The sequence below is a fragment of the Eublepharis macularius genome, chromosome 9 (genome assembly GCF_028583425.1).
Source record: "Eublepharis macularius isolate TG4126 chromosome 9, MPM_Emac_v1.0, whole genome shotgun sequence".
NCBI classification, from domain to species: domain Eukaryota; kingdom Metazoa; phylum Chordata; class Lepidosauria; order Squamata; family Eublepharidae; genus Eublepharis; species Eublepharis macularius.
Genome location: NC_072798.1, coordinates 71,533,346 through 71,558,937, shown reverse-complemented (window position 1 = coordinate 71,558,937; position 25,592 = coordinate 71,533,346). Strand labels below are relative to the sequence as shown.

At 41.2% G+C, this 25,592-nt stretch overlaps 1 protein-coding gene across 2 annotated transcripts in view; it reads right to left on the bottom strand.

The window, feature by feature from the left end:
- Positions 1-22,167, bottom strand: part of GXYLT1 (glucoside xylosyltransferase 1) — a 35,941-nt gene extending 13,774 nt beyond the window's left edge. Inside the window, exons 1-4 of one of the 2 annotated variants that reach the window (XM_054989401.1) lie at positions 21,843-22,167; positions 8,014-8,106; positions 1,815-1,986; positions 45-170 (exon numbers count right to left, since the gene is read on the bottom strand). In XM_054989401.1, the coding sequence (XP_054845376.1) occupies positions 45-170; positions 1,815-1,986; positions 8,014-8,106; positions 21,843-22,066 (615 nt within the window). In that variant the 5' untranslated portion in view covers positions 22,067-22,167. The remainder of the gene's footprint in view (positions 1-44; positions 171-1,814; positions 1,987-8,013; positions 8,107-21,842) is intronic. The other variant, XM_054989402.1, reaches the window with a different exon arrangement.
- Between the last annotated feature and the right edge of the window lie 3,425 nt (positions 22,168-25,592).

The window sequence follows — 25,592 nt, the reverse complement described above, 5'->3', positions numbered from 1 at the left end:
TCTAAAAAGAATGCAGGGGTTCTGCCATAGCCACTACCACTTACAGGCAAGAAAAGTCTTTGAGAAGCACAGGGCTTGAATAATTTCTTCCATTCTGCTGCATTTTCAGTTGGAAATGAGATGGGATACAGAGTATAATTAAATTTTCCTTGATGCGCCAAACCATCAAGCTGAAAAAGCAAACAAACATTTATTTTAAAAGCATACAATAAGAAATGTCATGAACAGCTGTCCAACTAAACTGATACTCTAATTTTCAGAGCTGCATCAGTTTCAGATACCTCAGTCAAGGGCCTCAATTGCCATTTATGGCATTTGTGCTCTTCTTAAAAAATAATTGTAGGGGATCAGTTGTAGAATAAAGATTTCTGGGAACTTTTTTTTTTAGAAGTACTATCATACTTCTAAAAAGAAATTCCCAGAAATCTTTATAAATAAATCCGAAAGACTAAAACATAACAAAGTTAGCATTTAATGCATTGAATCAAGCATATTTTCAAAGCTAGTTTGTGTTCCAGCATTGTCTTTCCTTATTTTAAGTGCATAACTGATTCTTCTGTATGTGGGCACGAGCTATTAGCTTAATAAGAACAAACCAGGAGGGGCAATTTTCTGATCAACTAAAATTACTTTATTAACAAGGGCTTATTATAATTTAGTAAGGGGAGAATAATACTCTGTGCAACAATTGCAAAAGGGCTTGCAATTTATAGGTAGACTTACAGTGCAATCCTAAACAGAGTTACTTCAGTCTAGGCCAATTGAAATCAATGGATTTAGACTGGAGTAACTCTGCTTAGGATTGCACTATTAGACATCAGAAACGGAGGATATACTTTTATTTATAGCCCTTTTCTTCCCAAGGGGGATCCAAAGCAGCTTACATTATTCTCCTCTCCTCCTTTTTACGTAAACCTCACAACAACCCTGGGAAGTAGGTTAAGCTCAGAGTGTATGACAGGCCGAAGGTTACCCAACAAGCTCTCATGGCAGAGCTGGGATTTGAACTTGGGTCTCCCAAATCTTAGTCTGACACTAACCACTACACAACACTGGCTCTCATATAAAGAGAACTTAATGCTTACATTTTAACTGTAAAGGCAAAATCCCATAATTTTGGAAAGTAATGATAATCTTACAACAAATGAAATGCATATGATGCCACTTGTAATTGCAGTGGTGATAACAAACTGGAAGCAAGCTGTCATTTTCAAGTCTTTTGACATTTATTGTCTTAGTAGAAGCTGAGTGATGCTGTATAAACAGATGCATGGCTTTCGCCATGGTGTTGCTGGAGAATGCTGTCAAGTCTCAGCTAATTTATGGCGACCCCTAGCGGGGTTTTCATGGAAAGAGACTAACAGAGGTGGCTTACTATTGCCTGCCTCCGCAAGTCTGGTCTTTGTTGGAGGTCTCCAATCCAATTACTAAGTAAGTCTGACTCTGCTTAGCTTCCAAGAGCTGACGTGATCCAGGTTAGGGAAGCTTTCACCATACCAAGATTCTTATTTTAATAGTTAAAACACTGGAGGATATATTTTGCATTCCTCCCTTCATTTCAGGATTACAATTTTTGCATGCTATAAAAATATTTGAAGGAAAGCTCAGTTTAAAAATATTCAAGAGCACTTAAGGTAAACTATATCCCAAAGAACCAAAAAAAACCCTCCAGTCCAAACAGTAATTTGCTCCTATTACCAAAAATAAACAGGCCTGAGGTACTCAAAGATAAACAACTAGATATTCAAACAAGAGAAAAGTTACCGCTAACCACTCACGTTAGCAGTTAACACACATATTATCTGGATACCTACCATTCCTTTGAAATCCCTATGCAGTGGGTCCTCTGCAAAGATATGGAACTGTAGATGCTTGACACTGAAAATAATGGCTGATTTCAACATAGTAACTGTCTCCTCCAATCTTTCACCACAGGCTACCACTGCCAAGTGCATCTTCTCAGAAGACGGTTTCACCAAATCATATCTAATACAAAAGAATACAGGTAGTAGTAGTTCCCAAAGAAAAAATGTTAAAGACAAAAATTTTGATCAAAAAACAAATATCCGTTCTATAGTTGTAAAATACTCTATGCAATAAAACAACGTGTACAGATTGAACTTGCAGGCATGTGATTTGAGAGGGGAAGTACCATTATGATTAGAGACAGAAAGAAGAAAGCAGTCATTTTCAGCTGCTACCAATGAAGTCCCTCTTCTACCACTTAGGTTTGGTAATACAAATGACTTTCAGATAGTTTAATTTATGCAGTGTCTGAGAGCATTTAAATATATTTTGATTTTGCAACTTGTAACAGTTATTCAGTTATAATATGTTAAGAGAGATACTACTTATGTTAAAACCACCGGTCTTTTACCGCTTCATCCCTGGTCTCCCAAAACCAGCTCAAATGAAAAGGCACTGCAAGCAATAAACCCAAATTATGTTCAGGCATCTCTATATGTTGGTTCAGGAGAAAAGTTCCACTTTTGAGAGTAACCACCATGCAGGTGCTTTTGTGTGCACTGGTTCTCAAATATTAACTTCAACAGATTATTTCCCTCAGATGTTTTAAAAAGACAGAGGGAAGAAGCCAACTTGCTAATTACAGATCAGATAACTGTGCTTGAAAACAGGGAGCTGGCAGAGACACTGGACAAGTGGGCTAATCGGCCTCAAGCAGTGCAGCCCTATCAAGTATGACAGCCGCATAATCGAGTACTTTGTAAAAATACACAGCATAAGTATAATGAACTTGAATACTTATAGGAACATGGATAGGGATGAGAAGGTAACAAGACAAAGTCAGTGAGCCGTCTTTCCTATTTAGATAACTAGTTTTCTGGATGTTTTTATAATGGAACTCCTGCAAGAAAAGGTATGAACAAATCCACCCTAGAAACATAACAGCAGGATCCAAGCTCAGTTTATTTTTATTCCCTATTTTAAAAAGTGTTCAGGGGAAAGAAGAAACAGACAGCTACAAACAACTGGGTTCTAAGAACTGGGCTCTACTTTCTTCCAGCTTCTTTCTTAATTCCACACCCATCTTCAACTATTTGCCAGAGGCACAAAGCAAAATAAGATCAAGATTCTGCTTCTGCTTGCAAACAGGATGCACTCACAGAAGATTCTGCACGGTTCTGGCTCCGCATCCATTCCTTTAACTTCCTGAACTGTCTCTAAACAGATGTCTAAAATATTTGAGGCCAAGTCAAAAGAAGTAACATTTTTCTTCAGTTACTTAGCAAGCTTGAAGTATCATCTCTGCTCTGGAGTGAACAGTATCAGTGACCAGCAATAAATATTAAGGCCAGTATTCAAAGAACTTTTAAGCACTAACACCAATGTCAAAATTCACTAGTTTTTCACAAATGGTATGACCGGCAGTTAATGAATCACTTCAATTTAGAGTTGCACAGACACAGGGGTCTCCGCTCTGCTGTAAGACACCATCCCATATACATAGATTTCTCCAATGCAAGCAAACAATCCATTTCCATAGAAAAGATATAAAGTCTGTAACTGCTGAATCCATTTTTAAATACAAAATAATTGATAAGCTTCCTGCTATATTGTATTTAGAATTAACAGGATTGCTTGTGATTAGGTTAATCAAAATTGGTTTTTTAAAAAGTTTAAATCAGTTTTTTTAAAACATTTCAAAACTCTCTTTAAAAACATTTGAAGTGAAAGTTACAGTTTACACTTACAGGCCACACTCACACTAAGGCCACTTGCCTGTGCCATTCAGACTTCAGGCACCTGGATAATATTGTCCTCTGGTTTAGAAATCTAGTGGCCGGGGGGGGGGGGGGGATCCAATTTGCCTTCGCACCTCTATTCAGACCTCTAAACCCACTGGAGTTTATTTTTAAGCTTTGTGCAAGGAAGGTAATAAGGAGCGTTAAGCAGGTCAAAGCAAGCCATAATTGTGCCCATCATAATAAATGGGAGTTTAATCATGCTTAGCATGATGTTTGAATGCAACTATAATTTTAACTGACTAATGACCCCTATTTAAAACAAAACCTGCTTTTCTACGTAAAGAAGAACCCACGGGGGAAATGTCTGACTTCTGAGGTTCAGCATTATATATGACATGATCAATCACACATTCCCATCATATATTGCTATACTAATTGTATTGCAGGCTTCCCAGAGAACCCACCAACAGCAAGTCATCATCATCTGTTCAGACTAGGGATCCCATTTTGTATCCTACCAGAATTATCCACAGAGCCCACACGCATGACCTCATACTCTGTTTTTTATTCCATCCAGCTACCTGAGTTTTGCAATGTGCCAAGTTTGACTCTGTCAAACTCACTTAACATATCTTTAGTTTTTATCTGATGACAAAATGCTATTTTGTCTTTTAACTACCAGACTCTGCATCTGGAGAGTTCTAGACACTTACAGCCCTCAGAAGTGAGACCTACTTTATTGAAAAGGGTTTACTTCAAAGAGTATGTAGGAGTGCAGCCGGAGAGCCACACTCAGCATTATGAGTAGCTCTGTTATTCCCCCCTCCCCATTTTTTTTAATGCAAAGCAGCTTTTCAGGTGGAGTGGATGACTGACAGGAAGGGGGTGCCTAACCATTTTCCTATCAGATGCTTGTTCAAGTCCGCCCCCTTCAAGATACCTTCTCATCTACAGGGGACAAAAGACAATGCCTATATTCTTCTTTCACAAACAGAATTCATCTGTGTTAAGATAACGAACCCTGTAGTGTAGAGTGCTAATCTACAGTACTGCAGACCAGCTCTGCTCATGACCTGAGTTTGACATATTTCTGTAGAACGTATGGGTTGCAAGATCAAAAGATTTTTAACTTAGATGCAAAAACATATACATTGTTATATAAACAAGTGTATCAGAATGCATGTTTGCTTAGGAAATATATACAATTCAAAATGGGATTCTTGAACTAAACCCGGAAGGATTAAAAGAGGTGGTGGTGGTACTGCTCATGAAAAAGCCTTCCTTGGATCCTACAGATCCTTCCAATTAATGTCTGGTCTCAAATCTGTCATTTCTGATAAGATAACAGAGAGTGGCAGCCAGTTTCCTGGATGACTGGACCCATTCCAGTTCAGTTTCTGTCCCAGCCATGAGATGGAGACAGTGTTGGTCATTCTCACAGATGATCTCCACAGACAGCTGGACCAAGACAGGTCAGCATTGCTGTTATTGCTTCATCTTACAGCAGCATTTGACACAGTCGATCATGATCTTTTGACCCACTGCCTCATTGACATAGGAGTTCGTGGAGTAGTCTTGAAGTGACTCACCTCATTTCTCCAAGGTCAGGGACAGAGGGGTAGTGCTAGGAGAGAGGGTGTCTACTAGGTACCATTGCGAAATCATCTCTCCAATGTTGTTCAACATCTATACGTGCCCCCTTGCCCAGCTGATGTGGAATTTTGGGCTGGGGTGTCACCAGTACGCTCCAGCTGTATTTGCTGATGGACAGCCATCCAGATGTCTCCCCACAAAATCTGGCCAAGGGGCTAGAGTCCATGGTGGGATGGCTGAAAAAGAGTCATCTGAGACTGAATCCAACCTAAGTGGAGGTTCTGTGGCTGGGCAGGGGCATTCTGGTTTGGGGCACCAACTCCCTACTCTTGACGGTGCTCCCTTAACACCAGTGCAGACTGTCAGGACTTTGGGTGTGGTTTTGGATGCCTCCTTATCAATGAAGGCACAGATCACAAATGTAGCCAAGCTGGCATTCTTCCAGCTATACCAGGTGAGACAACAGGCCCCTTCTTGTCTCGCCCCAACCTGGCCATAGTAATCCATGCAATGGTCACCTCTAGATTGGATTACTCTAACTCACTTTATGCAGGCCTACCCTTCAGACTGATCTGGAAACTCCAACTGGTCCAGAATGCGGCAGACCAAGTCCTGACTGGAACATCATGGACAGCACACATTCAACCTGTGCTATGTCAACTGCACTGGTTCTGGTGGAGTACTGAGTCAGGTTCAACCTTTAAGGCCTTGAGTGGTCAGGGGCCCGTGTACCTTCGGGACCGTCTCCTCTGATATGTTCCCCAAAGAGTGTTACATTCTGCAGAGAACAATCTACTGGTGATTCCTAGTTCAAAAGAAGTCTGGCTGTCCTTGACCAGAGCCAGAGCCTTTTCTGTCCTGGCTCCCACCTGGTGGAAATCTATCCCAAATAACATCTGTGCCTTGAGAGACTTGATGCTGTTTTGCAGGGCTTGCAAGGCAGAGATGTTCCGCCAGGCTTTTGGTTGAGGACAACGATGGATACCATCCGAATAGCACTCCCTCTTCCTCCTTTTCCTTCCTCCTGCCTTTTATTTGTTGTGGGGTAATGATTAAACTTTGGAATCTGAAGTATTATCGCCAGTCTGAAAATGTTTTTAACTATAGATCATTTAAATTGTTTATTATTCATTATTTTTATCATTGTTGTTCACTGCCCTGCACTGTGCACACGCATGCACGCACACACACAAAATTTAAATCCTACTTTGAGGTCAGGGAAGTGGTTAGGAATGTGAAGGCCCATGAAAAAACTTTTTTTCTGGGGAGGGTTTTAGGGGGGGAAATCCTGTGAATTATTTTATCTTTTGGAATGAGAAAGATGTTCCTTTTAAAAGGTTATCACTCAAAATGTATGGTATGAAAAATGTATAGTATGAAAAAGTTGGAAGAGTGTTTCATTTTTCCAATGGAAAAAATGGGACATATGGGGAAGCATTAGGGCAAAAAAATTCCTGTGAAATATTTCCTCTTCTGAAATGTATGAAATAGGCAAGTTTTACCTGTTCCAAATATACCACACAGAAACCCCTGAGGACGGCATTCAATTTTTCCAATGAGAAACAAAAGTCAGGAAAATGTTGGGGAACACAGAGGGAAAAAACTCCTACGATTTCAATTGGGAAAAAAAATCTAAGGCAAGCTTTTACTCAATATTCCTGGCAACTGGGAGAAGCTTGGGGCGGGGGGACATGCAGCAGCAGTGTGTGCGCCATGACATAATTTCCAGAAACAACACTGTTTCTGTGTGTTCTGTAGAGCTACTTGACTTCACTTCTGGGTTTTCCTTTTTTAAATTCTCACAGTCACTTGGAGCAGTGGCAGACAATGAAGGTAGCTGGTGGGTGGCCTTTAATTATATTTATTTATTTATTCTCTGCCTTTCTCACTAACATCCAAAGCAGATTACACACTGCATCATGACAGCAGGAGGCCTCACAACCCTACCTATACAACATATTTTCAAGAATATGTTTATCATTTAAATTTCAATAATTTTGACAATTAATGTGCTATAATGTGTTTAATGAATTTTTCAATAGAGGATAGTTATAAATAACCAAACATCCAAATATGCTAGTAATCCTATATATTGTGACTATATGAGTGTTTTGTTTACTACAGAATTTGATTTCTACTTTTAATTTTTATTTCCTCCCCCTACCTCTCAGGTGGTAGAAATTAATATATGTGCAGCAGTTTGCAACTTTCTTTCAAATATTGAGTATATCTGCAATTTTTCTTTTAAAAAAAACTAAGACATTTATAATTTTAAATTTCGTAAATATGCCTAATAGCACAATTTCAGCTGCTAACTAAGTCATAAATAAGACATTTTATGTTGCTAGTTCAGTAAAATAAGCTCAGGTTTGACAGGAAACTAAGTATTGCATATATTTCAATTTCCTCTTATATTTCCAGGTTTTTTTGTTGGGGCAGGAGACATTTCCCCCCTGCATGGCTTCAAAATTTCTGGGAATGTTACATCTCTAGTGGCGGTGGTAGATGGTGATTTAAATAAATCACTATTTAAATTATTTTGATGAAAATACATCCAACCCTAGTTGAGGGATGTGACACCAACAACAGTACGGCACAGTGAGTATAAGGGGAAAAAACTCATCATTGCTTCAACATTTTCTTATCTTGTCAAATAATTATTAGCAAGGCTAAAATTAGCTAATTGAGCTAGTGAGACTCTGTCAAAGCCTACCTACGAGCAGCTTCCCAAAAGCAGTTCATTCCACAAACATCAGAGGGCAGCATCCAATAGGAATTCCAGTAAGATACAGACATATTCTTACACCTAACAGGATAAGACAGAAACAGTCCTGTATGAATATTACTTGTTTTACATGGTTCTATTGGAATATTTTTGCTTGCTCATAAGAAAATTAAGTCACTAATTAATCATTAGTGCAAGGTAGTAGAGCTTCATGGAATGTGGAACATTAGTAAATTACATATCAGGACAACTGTAACCAAAGTAATCCTCCAAAACTAATAGTGCAAGCCTAAGTAGAGATATACCCTTCAAAAACTCACTGACTTCAATGAACTAAGCAGGTTGTAACTCTGCTCAAGATCCATATAGTGCTGCTTAGATCCCTAAGCAGAGAGACCAGTTCTACTAAAACCGGATTTAATTGCTGGCTCACAGAGGAATTTCTTAAATATATCAATTATTTCTTGACTATAAAAAGCAGCATTACATTTTTTTAAAAAAAATTCAGTCAGATTTTTAAAAACCATTCCAAAGTACAAGTGCTTAATAACAACTGTCATTATACATTCCTAAATTACTTTTAAAATTATCTCACCTCTTACTTTTAAAGAAATCCTAATTACCAACTATGGTTGCACCTATTATTTTAAATCACTACTATTAGCTGCCCAATAACTGAGGCTAAGTCTTTGCTGCCATTTTCACTAAACTCTACTGGTCCTCTCCTTTTTCACTTCTAACATTCTGCCTGTACAGGAATGCTAGTCAGAATTTCATGTGCATGACTGTTAATCCATTATCTTCAGCAACTGTGCCTACCCGAGCATTCTCGGTTGTAGCTCCTACCTGGTGGAATGACCTGCCTGAAGAGGTCAGGAAGGGTCCATATCATTCCACAGAATGTGTAAAAATGCAGTTGTTCAGGATAGCCTTTTTATAAAGGAACTATGGCTGTAGTAAAATGGAATTGTTCAGGAGAACACATTCACAAAGGTCCACAGTTTATGGCACTGTCTATTATCACTTTTTGCATTTTTTAACAAAATGTCTTATACCGTTCCTATTTCATTCTTTATAATTTTGTAACCACTTTAAGTCTCAATAAGAAAGGTGGACTATCAAGTAAATCAATAAATACACTCCCTAGAAAGGCCGCCTTCCCTCTGAGAATCAGAATTACTGGTAGACTGCATTTGTGAAGGAAAGCCGATAAAGAGGCTGAGCTATGAATTTCATCTATAATTTGCTAATGAGCATCTACTTGCTCTGTTGCACATTTCCCCATTATAAATACAGAATATATTTTAAAACTCAGGTCATTTTTAATTAACTGAGGGGCTTTCTAAAACACAATAATTTATATCATGTTAATACATTAATCTGCAATGGAAAATCATGCAAAGGAGAAATAGCAGATGCTCAGCATTTCTAAACTGCTAAGAAACTAATCTCTTTTAACATCAATTTAGCCAACTCTCATGAAATCAATCTATCAGTAACAATAGGTCCCCTGAAGTTGTGGCTAATACTACCATGTTGAAATCTAATTTGGTTATTTACACATTCAAGTGAAAAATGTTTTCATGGTTTAACAAGAATATACATTGTCATAACAGATATAAAATGCCACTGCAAGCACAGACATTAATAGGAAGAAAGATGTTACTTGAATGATATTTTGGCTCAGCTTTACGCAGTTCAGTTTATAATTTTCAAGTAACAGTAATATAGCACTGATCTGGTAACAGTTTTACATTAGCACTGTTACTATCTAGTCAGAAATTTCAAAGCAGTAAACTCCACAAGGAACACTTCTCTGAATTATTGTTCATCATGAAATTTAATTAATACCATATATTACATTATACCGAAAGGTGTTCATCAAATTAAGATGTGTCTAATCAGCTAGTTAAAGTATATTAAACTGAAACTCCTTTTCAGAGAAATAGCTGCTGCAATCCTTGCATTCAAGCCAAGCCACCGCCTGTACCCTTGCGCCAGAGCTGGGCCTTCATTTCCAGTCTTTAAGTTGCCATGCCCATGAAGAAGCTCATGCAATCATACTCTACATTAAAAAAAAGAAACAGCAGCTTTCCTATTTAGAAGTGAACCTCCATCTATTTTAATTACAGAGTTTGAGCAAGTCAATACATGGCCAGCTGTAAATAGGCATCTGAGGTTGCGGAAGTATGTTTTCTGCACAGCATATTCTGGAGTCAGAATTGCCTCAGGTGAATTTCCTATGTTCATTAACACTTCTGTAATAGTTTGTCTCCTTTCAACTAAAAGAACTGAAACAGCAGATAAGAGTATTGCATCACCTTTCATCTAGTATTAAGAGGCAACTAAAAGATTTGTTTAGGCATGACCAGAGATTTTACCAAATTAAATCTCAATCCTTACCTTACTTAAAAATATTTAAATGAAAAATAAATATATTACAGTAAAGTGATTGACTTTCCAATGTGCAATGACAGGACATCAAGAAACAACTCAGGACCAACAGCGTTGGAATGAACCCAAAGACCATAAAGTTGCCCACAAGGCATTAATTTCTATGAAATCCTGTATTTTAAACAGTGAAGCAGAAGTTAATCTCTTTACATTGAACAATTTATATTGTGGATTAATTAGTACTATATTTCATTTTGACCTTTTTATTAAAAAGGAGCAGCATATTGATGAGAAGGTAAGTAATGAGCTGGAAGGTGCCTTGTTCAAATCTCATCGCAGTCTGGTTCCAACTGACCAGGATCCTTCATTTTGCAGTCATCACTACTGCAATTACAGTGATGTGCTCTAGTAACGAAAAATCCACATAGGCGTTTCCTGCATACTTTCCTCTAACAGCCACCATTTTACCTGCACTTTTGCCTCTTGTGCCAACAGCGTGCTTCATTTTAAACTGGTACTTGCTAGAGTGTTACAGTACCTACCGTCAAAAAAAAACCCTTCCAAAAACCCGAGTGGGTCACTGGGGAAAATGGCAACTGCATGAAAATGCCCACCAATCTGTCCCAATAATGCAATTGGACTGCAGCAAAGCAAGTCTGTGAAAGAGCTCACTGAGGATACGGAAAGGGTGATTAGATCACAACTTTGGGTGGATGCCTGCCCCTAAAAGGGCACTGCCATTCAGAAGAAAAAGAGGGGGGCACTGTATGTGGAAACAGCTTCAGTGATAACCGAAGACCCATGTAGATATAACTCTACTGGTCTTTTAATCATGGTTAACTCATGGGAATGTTATGAGTAGAGATGGACACAAACAGCAATATGAAAAGCCACGAACAGCCCAATCTGCTGTTCCTGAACAAGCTGTTCAAGAGGCCCCATTCTAAACAAACAGGTGGTCGTTGCAAGCCTCATTCATTGCTGTTCGTCAAGCCAGACAGTCTGGCACCTACAATCAATTCCCTTGGCAACTTAGGCAGGGATTGTCTGAACTCTGTCTGAACTCCTGCTTTTGCCCTGGAAACCCCAATCTAAGCCCAATTTAGCTTGATAGGCAGGTCTTCTTTTCAAGTGTGGAGCTCCAAATTTGTTACAAGGGAGCAAAGAGCAGGGGGGAGGGGGCTCCCAGCTCTGACTTTGCAGACAGTGGAGAGGGAGAGAGACAGTTGCTGTTGGCATTTTGATAGAGAGTGCATTGGAGCTTGAATTTTCTTTGTATGTTGTGGGATAGGGATATACCCCTTCAAGTTCCAGGGCTGCTGCCAGGCTCTGGGCTAAGCTATCATTATTGGTACCTTTCCTGCTGCCTGCTCAGGTCAGGTTTCTGGGAGTGGTGCAGTAGGGATCTTGACCAAACTTGGATGATGGCTGGAGGAGAGCCTGCTGGCCCCCACGAACAGCCAACCATGAACATGTTCGTGAACTGGGCCATGTTCGTGGTTGTTTGTGAGTCCCTGTTCGTGGATGGCAACGAACAGCGAACATCATGTTCAGGTTTTTTTTCTGTTCGTGCCCATCTCTAGTTATGAGATCATAAGCTCCTTCCAAAGCCCCTCTTCTTACAAGTTCTTTCTTTCCTGTGACCTGAATCGACTGGCCTGTCTTAGTATTATGAGAGGGAAGAAGTGACTCTATCCTCTTTCTTCACACCAGGCAAATCTTATGAACCACTATCATATCCTCTTAGCCGCTTTTTCTTCTAAACCAAAGAGACATGAAAGCTTCATCCTTTTCTCCCATGTACCCTTTATCATTACAAACTCTCACAATCTTGAAAGAACTTTGAAGAGAAAAACTCATTATGCATCTGGACTAAAGCTTCCTTAATTTATATAAAGTTCTTTTTCCTGCAGCTCCTGCCACAAAACAGAAATACTGTTTATATGAAGATGACGTTTAACAGGAAAGAGCTCCTGAACAAATATTGATAGGGAACATTTTCCACATTGATTGTGTATTGCCTTATCAGATTTACAAACTCTTTGGCTTTCACCCACCAGCAGCTCATTTTAGAGTCATTACGAAGTTTAATTGTCTGCTACTTTGAGTGTAGCCTCTGAGCTCAGACTATCAGCCCAATAGGAAACCTCAACACTGTTATGATGTACCAAAATAATGTCCTCCATGAACCTCTGAAAGTGCATGGATAGCAATCATTTCATAGCTTTACCCCCCAAAGATGGATTAATACTAGAGAGATGGGGGGAAACCCCCCCAAATAGGGGGGGAAATTCTCCTTCCCTTACTCCGGACTTTTCAGGTTTTGCAATGGAAAAGTTGGAAATTGGAAGGAACCCTGAAAAAATTCCTATGAAATATTCTTCTCTTTCAAGATTTTACTTGCTCAAAGTAAAGATTTTACTTGCTCAAAATATGCAGTATGATTTTTAAGGCAATGTATTTATTTAAAATATTTATATGTTTGCCTTTCTCCTGATCATCTCAGAACCCAAGGCAGCTTTAGAAAATAGTAATTCCCATGTATCCGGTAAACATTCATAATATTTGCAAAAATGTATTTACTGTTTAAAATGTGACTGTTTGTTGTTGTCAATGTTATAAAGTTTAAATACTCAAATACACTGATTGTCCTATTGTGACTTACGGAACCATTTCTGTTAAAATACAACACTTTATTTGCTTGCTACCAAGTTTATAGTCTTTAATTTTCAATTCACTGCAAGGATTTCAGGAGAACCCAAACTACCAGTGCCTTAAGGCTTAAACTATACAAGATGTCTTTGAACTTTAAAAGACAGCTGCACATGTCCCCAGTTGGGATCAGAACCACCCAGGAATGGGAGAATCTTTTTTCACTTCTAATATTTATTTAACATCCTGCAGGGAAGATTGATTTAATTACCAGAAACTGTGCGAGGGTGGAAAGATTAAACCCACCCTTCCCTCCTCACTCAGTCCTAACTGAAAATGGGATTCTCTTGTCTGTAATTTTGCCTTGAAAGACACTGCTGTTCCAAGGGAGAGCAAGAATGTGCACAGCACAGGAGCAGATAACACCTGTCCTAACAACTGTGCTTTCTCTCAAACTGTTAAGAAGTCCTAAGTGTTTGCAGAGGTAATAGAAAATGCTTGAATAATTCACAAAAGTTAATCTGGTCTTGAATTAGATATAACATGAAGAACTAATATTCAATTTCTATTGTTTTCATTTTTAAAGTCACTCAGTCATAAAACAAGGAAAAGGAATAAGTTCTGTGCAGGGGCAAGGAGTGTACTGTCATCCATAAGCTAACGCTACCATGCATAGTCTTGCTATGATTCCAGCAACAGTACACTAGCCAAGCATTTGGGGTGGAAAGGGGAATCTGGAATGCCTGCACAGACTTTTTTGCTCATCATAGCCATCAACACCTCAAATAGCTTACGCAACTTTTTTCAAGTCATTACTTCCAATGCCAGACTGCAAAGTTATCAGAAAACGATCATATTATTGAGTAGGACAGCTGTACTCACGCCATGATTTACAGACAGCCACATATACAGTAATCAACTAGATGATCCACATTCACATTCATCTGTGGCATGAGGCCTGCACTTCAAGGAAGCTTGCAGCTGGCATGTTTCGCTAGTGGCAGCTGTTTCAAAGTGAGATTCACCGCCAACCAGAAGCCCACCAGCAAGGGTCATGCCCACTTGTCTGAAACATGGGGAATGTGCGACATTGTGGAACCATGCTCAGAAGAGCCACAGGTGGCATGTCAAAAAGCCACATGCGACTCCTGAGCATCACTGACCTACGACATGAAGCAACTTTTTCATTTTCAAATCAATTTTTGAGGGATAGGTGTAACTTGTACTACATAATTCCACCAATACTTATGAAGCTAATATGGCATTGATAGCAGACTGATTACCAAAGAAATGCTGGCTATCTATTATGTGAATTTCTCACTTTGCAGGAAGGAACCACTGGACCCAACCTGTTGAGTATACCTCTATGGATGCTTCTGGTAACATCAATTCTAAGTTTTACTAAAGAGGTTCAAATTAAATAATAATAAAAAACAAATGCTATTTGACTCACACTTGCATGTGCACAAGCTAATTAATACCCTATCCTCCAATCAGCCATCCTGCACGTTCTCTTTGAATCAATGTTGTGTGCTAGGGTTCTGTTAGTTCACCTGAGCCCACTTTTCCCAAAGCAGTCTGCTTGCTGCTCTGCATTCAGAAAACCTGCAACAGAAATTTGTTGGATACAGGCCCAGGGAAGGTGATGTGTGAAGAGTTATATTTTACAGGGGCTCTCTGCAGGATCACGTAAGGGTAACACTCTATTTGTCATTCTGTGTACTGCTGTTACACATGATTTGCGTGTGCGCACAAGTATAAAGGGAGTATGGATGACTGGTTCTGTAGGCATTGTTTTGTCAATAACTTGTTTTGGCTTGTTACTCATGTTACCAACATGCAACCTTACACAGGTAAAGGTGGAGCCCTGATCCGGCACAGCTCATGAGATATTGATCAGAATTGTTCTCTTTTGCTTCTTCACACCAAATAGGCTTCCCAGTTTAAGGAATTATGAGGAGACATAGAACTGGCCAGTTTGCTTTCCACAAACCCAACAGAATGAATTAAGATGAGAAAGGCCGTCCTTTTCATAGCTGAAAAGATTCTCGCAGAGTGGGAAATGGACATGAGGCCAATTCATGGCCTACCTAAGACATCATTCAATGGCCAGCTGGTTCCTACAGGAGGAGATATGTAGGTGGATCGAAGAGGGGGTAGCAAGCCCAATTAGGTCCCACATAAAGGATCCTTGCATAAGAAATATTAGTATCAGGGTAAAAGATGAAAAAGCTGCAAATGTACTTCCAGTCCAATCTCCACAAACTGAGGTTGTTTGTAGAGCCTAAGTAGAAAGAATACAAGTTATCCACCCAGTCATATATGCCAACTTCTTGCATTCAGGGGGTAAAAACATCTTCCCTTTCTGTTATATAGTATTAACATGGTCAAGAATGAAACGTTATCTCACTCACAAACATAAAATCATGGGGGTCAGACATCTACTGCTACTCTAGCACCAGTCTGAGGACAGAGGCATGAAACCAAGTTTCAGACTCTGAAGAAAAGAGGCACTTCATGAAGGAAAACCATTTTTTAAATTAATGAGACAGCTTCCTCCAGAATAAAATTAATTGTCTGTTATTCAGAGATGCTGTCTAGTATAGCAAACTTGTTCCAATTAAATGATAAGGACAATGTCCATGATGATAAAGTAGACTATTTCAAAACTTACAGAAACTGCAAAGCTACCTGAAAAGGGAACACTGATTAACACTTTTTTCCTAAGTATGATTGGTTAAGAGTTGTTTCCAAAGAAACAGAAAATTACTCAAGAGATCCTATTGGCCCAAACTACAAAGGCAGGATATGGGACAATACAATTGTGTGTTCATTCAACATCTCTGAAGGTACTATGAGTCAGTGGTATCTTCAAAGCCCTGCCTGCCTAGCACCCCCAGGAGCTTTAGGAGCCAGGCAAGGGACAGATGCGATGCCACATGATTGCCTGCAACTCCACAGAGTCAGGAAAGGAGGGAGAGTGTCAAGGAGAATAAAAAGAGGGGAAATATCCTGTTCTTTCCCCTGCCTTATTATCCCTCCTCATTTTTTTAACCCTCCTCATTTTTTCATGGGTCTGCATTTGAACATATATGGGGGAGCTGGAGAGTCACTCAGTTCAAGGACTTTAAGTAAACACGCTTAAGACTGGGCTGTAAAATTATCCTTCTTTTACACAAAAAAATTTATAGCAATAATGGTCAAAAGCAAGAAATTATTTCTTGTTACTAATCAGAACATGTCCATAAGAAAAATCGAAAAGAGTCCAGTAGCACCTTTAAGACTAACCAACTTTACTGTAGCATAAGCTTTCGAGAATCACGGTTCTCTTCATCAGATGCAACATCTGATGCATCTAACGACGAGAACTGTGATTCTCGAAAGCTTATGCTACAGTAAAGTTGGTTAGTCTTAGAGGTGCTACTGGACTCTTTTCTGTTTCGCTACTACAGACTAACAGGGCCAACTCCTCTGGATCTATGTCCATAAGAAGATGCAGATCTTTTTCACTTGTAAGAGACACTTGCAGGATCACCACCTCTTTCAGCAGTATCACCAGCTTCCCTTCACAAATACAGAAATTTATCCATAATTTTAAAACTTAAATTCCTCTTCATAATCGCTTGGAGCAGCCTATGAGATGGCATGCATATGTTGTTGTTTCTATCTTTTTTCAAGCTATGTCTCGGTTTCTTTGAAGGCATGGTTGTAGGCACGTTAAATCAGATCACACAGTTTTTAGGGTATTGGATAATTGTCCAGTATATTTTTTCCTGGAAAACCCAAATTACTGTTCCAGGTGCACCTTTTATTCTATTCCAATCATGAACTAGGACTCAAGGATGGAGCAGCCATAATTCTCAGCAAGTCTCTCTCTACATGATTCCCATGGCAAATTATTGCTGGCCTTGATAGTATATTCCTTGTGTTGGATTCCAAGGGCAGACTGGGCACCCTATTGATAAACCATCTGTTTAGTTTCAAAGTAGCTACCCCATCTGAGTTGATCTCTGTTTGGTGTTGAACATTCTAATATCAATGCAGAGGTAACTTTGTAGTGTCTATCCCTGCTTCAGCACAGGTCTGAACTGGTTGTAATAGGCCCAACATATAAACAAAGCAATGTACTAGATCTCATAGTTCATAGGTAACTGATGATCTGATAAAGGAGTTAGAGATACAACCAGTACCATGGCCAGAGCATTATCTGCAAAAGGCATGAGTGACTGATAATGCAAAGAAGCAATATATCTTTACTAACATGGTGTCAGCTCAATCACATCCACGGTGTCAGCTGAATCACATCCAGCTCAATCATTTAATATAATTTGACATCAGATGACTTTCCACCAGCTATCTTTTGCACAATTTTTTATTGATAAAATCTCTCAGATTCATTTCAACTTAGATGACAGTCTGAGATCAAATTAGGCAGTAGAGGAATCAAAAGCACCGCAACACCTGGTCTTTTTTTTTAATGGCTAGTTTCTGTCTGGTCTCCTTGGACAACGCTGACAAGATCCTAGGTCTCTTAAAGGCACATTGTTTGGTTAAGACCCATGACCATCCTGGTTTATAAAATCTTACAAGACGATGGTAAGAAATTAAATAATGAAAATTATTAATTTTTCCATTACAGAGGAGAATTTCCAAAGCCAATGAAGCAGGTTGTTATCTGCCCCACGTGTTAAAAGGCCCAGTCTCAAACCTCCCGTTTATGGATAAGGTGATTGAGCGAGCGGTGGATGAACAGCCGCAGAGATTCCTGAAGGATACCTCAGCCCTGGATCCTTCCCAGTCTGGCTTCTGCCCGAGACATGGAACAGAGACATTGTTGGTCGCCCTCACGGACGATCTCCACAGACACCTGGATCGAGGCGGATCAGCGTTGCTATAATTAGATCCTTCGGCAGCATTCAATACAGTCGATTATGATCTTTTGACCCACCGCCTCGCCGATGTGGGGATACAGGGGACAGCACTACAGTGGCTCGTCTCTTTTCTCCACGGTTGGGGACAGAGGGTGGCTCTGGGGGAGAATTTGTCATCCCACCATCTGCTTATATGTCGTGTGCCTCAGGGAGCGATACTCTCCCCATTATTGTTTAACATCTATATGCGCCCTCTTGCCTACTTGGTGCGGAGTTTCAGACTTGGGTGTCACCAGTATGCTGATGACACCGTTATATATGCTGATGGCCGGACGGCCTAGCTCGGCCCCAGATGTCCTGGAGCAAGCTTTTGAAGCCGTGACTGGATGAGCCTGGAGGAGATCCTAGATGCCTCCTTGAAAATGGAGGCTCAGGTCGCAGTGGTTACCAGGTCTGCTTTTTTCAATCTTCGACAGACCAGGCAGCTTGCCCCTTATCTTTCTGCCGATGACTTAACAGCGATCCAGGCAACGGTCACCTCTAGGCTAGACTACTGTAAAGCGCTCTACGTGGGGCTTCCCCTGAGTCTGTTCCAGCGGTTGCAGCTGGTTCAAAATGCAGTGGCACCTGTCATCACCAGGGTGCCTAGTAGTGCACATATAACACCCGTATTGCGCCAGCTGCATTGGCTGCCCGCGGAGTACCAAATCAGATTCAAGGTTTTGGTACTTACCTATAAAACCCTATGTGGACAGGGACCGGCGTATCTGCGGGACCGCCTCTCCCTATATATGCCCCAGAGGACGCTTCGATCAGGTGGCGAACAGCTGCTAGTGGTCGCTGGCCCCAGGGAGGCCTGCTTAGCCTTGACCAGGGCCAGGGCCTTTTTGGTCCTGGCTCCAACCTGGTGGAACGCTCTGTCCAATGAGACCAAGGCCTGGCAGGATTTGTTATCTTTCCGCTGGGCCTGTAAGACAGAGCTGTTCCGCCAGGCGTATGGTAGAGGCTGAGCTGGGCCCCTACCGGCCAAATAGAGGTGAACGCCCTCCCTGCTAGAGGCATCCACCACCGACCTTTCTTTTAACCAACTACGCAAGGAATTTTAATATGGCAGATTCGGTGGCGGACCAAAATTGTTAAACTGATTACTCCTGCACTGCCCTCTTTGTACTTTTAAGTATTTCTATTGTACTGTTTTTATACTGTTGTTTTAATTTTAAATTTTTTAATTATATTGTTGTTATTAATGCACTGTTTTACAGAATGTAATCCGCCCTGAACCTGCCAGTTCGGGGAGGGCAGAATAGAAATGAAGTTAAATAAATAAAAATAAGGTTATGACCAATTACAGACTTTTAAAGGAAGAATAATTGAGAGCAGTGACAGCTCCAGGATTTCTTGGATGACACATCTTCCCCTTCAACTTTTTCAATCGGGCTTCAGACCTATGAAACAGACACAGCCTTTATTGATCTCAATGTACAGATTAATACGGGAAACGTCTCACTATTAATTCTGTAGAATCTCTTGCCTCTGACATAGTTATTAATCAAGGTCTACTGCAGCACTGGAATACAGTGGGGATTAAGGGGAAAGCACTTGAGTACTTTTAATTTTTTCTTTATAGAACATGTTTTAAAAGGAATTCTGCATCAGTACCATGGGAATTAACTTCCGGTGGTCTGCAAATCTTAGTGTTACCACACACGCTTCTCAGTATCTATGGAAGTTTACAGAGTAAGGACTGCTCAAAGATTTGAAATGAACAATCATCAATATAGCACCACCTATCTGTTTGCCCACCTAAATTTCCAGAACCTGCTCTCTTTAATATCAGCCAATGTCTGCCTACTAAGGTGAAGTGGATGAAGAGAACAAACTGCAAATGAGCACAAAGAAGACAGAAGTGATGCTGCTTTATAAGGCCAATAGCCTGAATTTGTACGAGCCACTCTTGATTAGCATGGCCTTGTTTGAATCAGTTGAATGCCTTGCACGTTTGAGAAACAGATGGGCATGAAAGAGGCAAATTCTATGCTAATATTACTAGGAAATAGACTGAAAATAAAATGGTAATAATTGTAATGCCCTTGTATAGATCTACAATGTGGCCACATTCAGAACTTACGTATAGTTCTGATCACTATTTCCAAAAAGATACTGTAGTACTACAAAATCTGCAGAAAGAACCATCAAATTTATCAAAAGATTGGAGTATTTTCCCTATAAGGAAAGGAAAGGCTAAAAATGTGGAGCTTTTTAGTTTAAAAAAACAAAATGGAGGGGGGGCGGGAATGGAGAAAGTGGAGAAAGAACTTTTTCTCCCTCTCCTATAATACAACTCAGAAGCACCCAATGAATTTGACGTTCAGTAGATTCAGGACTTATAAAAGGAAACACTTCTTCACACAAAGAGTAGTGGAATACTCCACCCAAAGATGTAGTGAGAGCAACTAGTTTAGTTGGCTTTAAAACAGGTAAGACAAATAAATGGAGGACATGTATATCAATGGCTATTAGTCACAATGACAAAATGGTATCTCCACATTCAAAGGCAGTAAACCTTTTGAATACCAGTACTGAAGGGTTTAGATCTCTGGATCTTGCACAGGTCTCTGTAAACCACTTCTAGGCTTTCTGGGGCATCTAGCTGGACACTATAAAAAACAGGATACTGGTTTAGATATTCTGATCTAGCACAGTTAGGAAAAAGTGTGTGTATGTTTTCTTAAAATTAGTTTCATCTAGGACAGAAAGTCCCCTATCTAGATCTAGTGACACCGGTTCATACCACAGCAAGATTCACATCTAGTAGCACCTTAAAGACCAACAAGATTTTCAGGGTATAAGCAAGCTCCCTTCGTCATATATTTTACTGTTCTACTGCAGACCAACAAAGCTACCCACCTGAAACTGATTCATACCACAGTAAACTTACCAGCATAATATTGAAATGTGGTCTACACACTGCACCTATTTTAAGATATTAGGGGCTTGTTTCCAAATTCAGTTCAACTGTCTGTTCTCATCTTTAAAGCTTGGAACCTACCTATCTAAAGGGCTGTCTCCCCCAATATAAACCTATGAAGCAACTTTGCTCCTTACCACAGTCTGTTCTCTCCAGCCCCTCATGCAATCTGATTAGAACTCTTACTTTCTTGATCTTGAGCCTTTTTGGTAGTGGCTCCCCACTATGGAACAGCCATCCTGAATCTGTCAGGAGACATACTGCTTTAATTTTCAGGAAATGGTGCTAAGCTGAACCTTTTACAAAGACTTGTAATTCTATATAGTTTTGAATAGCAAATGCCAATTCCCTGTCCGAAAATGGCTAAGTTGCCCTTAGACAGGGACTTAGACAGAGTTGCTATTGAAGTTTGTTTTTAGGTATCACCATTAGTCACCTTGGGTCTGAACCTGAAATTTTCTAAAAGTGGAAGCGGGGAGCAGAAGGAACCATAAAAAAGGAAGACGGCTCGAAAGAGGGGTTAAGACAGCAAACCACAAGCCACTCTCTCCAGCATCATCTGCGACCGCAAGCCACTCTCTCCGGTAAACACACTGTTCCTACTAAGTCAAAGACCCTGTAAGTTTCAAGGCACTTGTGACCGCCCAGCACAAGTTATTTCCGAACTTGTGGTATTCTTAAGAGAAGGGTGGAAAGAAACAGAAGAGAGAAAAATTCCCCACACCTTTTCAAGTATTTGATTACGAAAAGCGCGAGGGGCGGGGGGAGTATAGCCTGTTTCAGCAACTACGAAAATGTCTGCGGAGTCCGAAATACCGATTTTTCCTTCGCTCCGTCGCCAGGAAGGGAAAGGGAGCTTCCTGCCGCCTCTCGCCCCCCGTAATGGAGGCGCGCCTGCTTGTGCGAGGCGACCGCAGGGCCAGCGTACGTACCTTTCCGACGGCCAGAGCGGGCGGCGCTCCCTGCGGCCTGGGCTTCCCGCCTCTGCCCTCCAGCCGCCACCGCCGCTCAGCTGCCTCCTGACCGGGAAGGTGGGCTCCCCTCGCCGCCGCGGCGCCTCCTGCTCGAGCGACTGGGCCAGCTGACTGCAGGCGTAGAGCAACGAGCACAAGCCGCAGCCCAGGCACAGCAGCGCCACCCGCGCCAGGCGCCGCATCCTCCCGCGGCCCCGGCGGCAGCAGGCTGCAGCCGGGGCCCAACCGGGAGCGGAAAGGCCGGCGGGGGCCGCAGCGTGCGCTCGGGCCGGCGCAACGCCAAGGCCAGCGGGGAGAGAGGCGAGGAAGGAGGGCGCCGCCTCCGAGGTAGCCGCGGCAGAAGAGCCGCCCCGTGGGCGGGCCGGACCGGCGAGGGAGGAGCCCGTTGTCCCGAGCGCCGCGGAGGCGCCGAGGGGTGGGGTCGGTGCTCTCTTGGGAGGAAAGCGGGGAGGCAGACGCTTGAGCTAGTGAGGTGGAAGGGCGGGAATCGAACGCGTGGCGGCATCTAGCGTTGGTAGACGCGAGCCCCAGCTTTATCACCCCACCACGGTCAGCAGCAGCATCGTGATAAAATGCAACCGCAGGATTCCTCCTGGTGCTTATTTTGGCTGCCCCGCTCGTTAGTGTAATCCGCACGGGCCCCTCAGTATGCAGCTGGGCCCTGCGCTTGCTTACCAGCCCTACGGGATTCAAAGGCTTGATTATATTGATGCCTTTAAATACTCCTGAACATGGGTGTGTGTGTGTCCGTGTCCTAATAAGAACAGCGAGTCTGTTGCTGTAGCAAAAAAGAGTCAAGTAGCACCTATAAGACAATATTGGTTGTAGGGTGTGAGCTTTCCTGAGCCGCAGTTCACTTCTTCAGATACAGCTAGAATGTGACTCCATCTGTCCACCTTGAACTAGTTTTGTCCTAACAAAACATATAGACGATACCCAAATAAGAAGGCAGGAATTAGAATAACCTGGCTGTATGCATGATTGCTGGAAAAAATATACCTTGAGTCTAAATGAGAAAGGCATCTCTCTTTTCCACAGTCCACCAAATATTTGAGTTGGAATTATTGATCCCTCATGGAATCAGCTCAATGAGGTGTTGCCTGTGTGTGGCATGTAGCCAATATCGCCTAGGTGTTTATTTCATCCTTCGGGAATTGCACATAGCAATTTACTTATTAAATGTGTTTAATAAGTAAGTTCTCAAAGCTCTCAAAGCTACATAGGATTGTAGGTTCCTGCATGGTCACTGTTTAGGGGGCAGCAGGCTAGAGGCCGCTCAACATAACAAGCTGTTTTCATTAAACTTTTTCTCTTCACCAAGGCCGTTTCCGCATGGCTTACCTCAACCCGGAATGCTGTACAACATGCTGAAGAAAACGCAGAATATCGTGTTTTCTCACACGAGTTTTGTGCGATGTTGCGCAACATCATGCAAAACCCACGTGAAAAAACGCGATCTTGCGCATTTTTTTCAGCACGTTACGCAGCGTTCCAGATTGAGGTAAGCCGTGTGGAAATGGCCCTTCTTACAGGAAAAGTTGCAGAGAGCATACTTGCACTTTTTTCTAGTCATGTGTTCAGGCAAATAAAACAGGAACCCACATGGCTGGAATGATTAAGCCATATTAACGTCCTTTGTCTTGAGAGGGAGGTAACCTGTTTATACTATGGAACCAACTCCCTTGAGATCATAGCTCTGCTCTAACATGACTCACAGACCCTTTCCGCACCAGTTAATTTCACCAATTCATTCCCCAAACTGCATTGATTTATTTGCAACCCTCCGCACCCTATTTTGTGCCATTAGTAGTGGGTTCAGGTTTTTTTGTGGCTTTCCCCCAAGTTTTCTGGGAGCAGTTTTTACCCAACTTTTTAAAAAAAGTTTTTCCAGTTGGCACTTTCCCCATGTATAATCTTTATGCGGCTTTTAGTGTTCAGTCCTCTTCTGTCCCTCTCCCATCCCTGCCAGCCTGCTTCTTTGTGATTGGCCACTCTCATCTATTTAGCCACTCCTTCTTCCCTCCTTTCCAGCCCTCTCCCCTTCCTTTTTCTTTTCTAAATCCAACCTTGGAGCCGTGCACTGATGGTTTGCAAGCATGCAGGAAGTTCAGCATTCCCCATAGCTCTTATTGCTTTCATTTTCCCGTGTTTGTAGGAGTTGGAATATTGTACAGGGGGATGACCCGAGCCTGAATCAGCCAATCAGATAAACAAAGAGTGGGGAAAATTCTGAGAATAGTGCCCCTTTCACTGTTCCAGTGAGGCATCAATTTAACACGAGCAAAAAGAAAACATTTTATAAAGGGCCAGCACTGTGATGCCACTAAAGATGCCATTCCGATTTATTTGCGTATGGAACAGAATGAATAAAGCAACACCACACCATTAAATGGGAGAGTTGCAGAGGGAACACAGCCAAGCTGTTTGCATTGGTTTCATCTCGACTTCTTGAAAAATGAGTAAGTCTGGAATGCAGAAGAGACTACAGTTCAGCCCTAAACAGACAGCCAAACTAAATGTGAAGGCGAACTTGTGGCCACTATGAGCTCACCATTACCATTTTAAAGAGATTTAAAATGCCTCAACCATGGCGCTTTCCCTCCATACACTCCATGCCTTTTCAAGTGCTGAAACAATATGTATGTGTATGTGTGTCAAGTTGCCACTGGCTTTCTAAATTTGTGCAAGTCAATGGGTTTAGAACGGACTATTTGATTTATTGCAATTACAGTGCAATCCTATGCATGCTTACTCAGAAGTAAGTCTGATTGTGTTCTGTGGAGCTTAAGGGTACAGGGGATTGCAGCACCAAGCTCACTCTTTTATGTATGTCCTGTAATTCTTTATGTATTACTTGTATTACTTTAAAAAGAAATTTTGTATTTGGGATTTGATCAGGGAAGCTTATTAGCTTATGTGGCAACTGATTGGCAGGTAGGTCAGACTGAAGCCGTTCATGACCCAGATAACAAAGATATAATAAATTCTAGACACATAACTACCACATTTATAAAAATTGCAGTGTAGATGTATATAATGTAAGGATCTAACCAACCCCATCCCCCAACCCACTTAAAATTTGATCAGAATTCTTATTAAAATGTTTATTTGATGGGCAAATTATTCCTTTCCAGTATGTCCAGAATTGAATCACAAGAATGGCACACTATAGCAATTAGAGAGCAATCACAAAATTAGACAGCTCTTTCTTTACACTTACTCTGATGGAAACTAAATTACTTACAACATACCCCGTGAAGGGGTTTTTTTCTCTTTAAAATGTATTTATTCTCATATATGCCACCATATGGTTGGTACAGTGTTGATATTGCCCATATGGGCAAGTTGTGAAAATGAAGCAAGTCTTCTAAAGCACATCTTCTTCCATTCTCCCAGCACAGCATTCTTCTTTTCCTTTTTGGGGTGGGGGTGGGAGTGCTTTTCCTCAGGACTGCTATAGAAAAATAGATGGTCCACCACCAAATCTCCCAGTAGCTAAAAAAGAACAAAGAAGGGAAAGCATCCCCATTCTGAATTCCTCAAATACAGCCTTGTCTGCCTCAGGCAGCTGCCAGGTGTCACATTTCTTAGGTTTCAACATGTCGTTTGAAAAATTCCCTGCCTGTCCAACTTGTATGAGAATCTGCTTGGAAAAGGTCTTTTCTCATCATCTATTTGGAATCGATGTTAAAATGTGTAGTGGTGGTG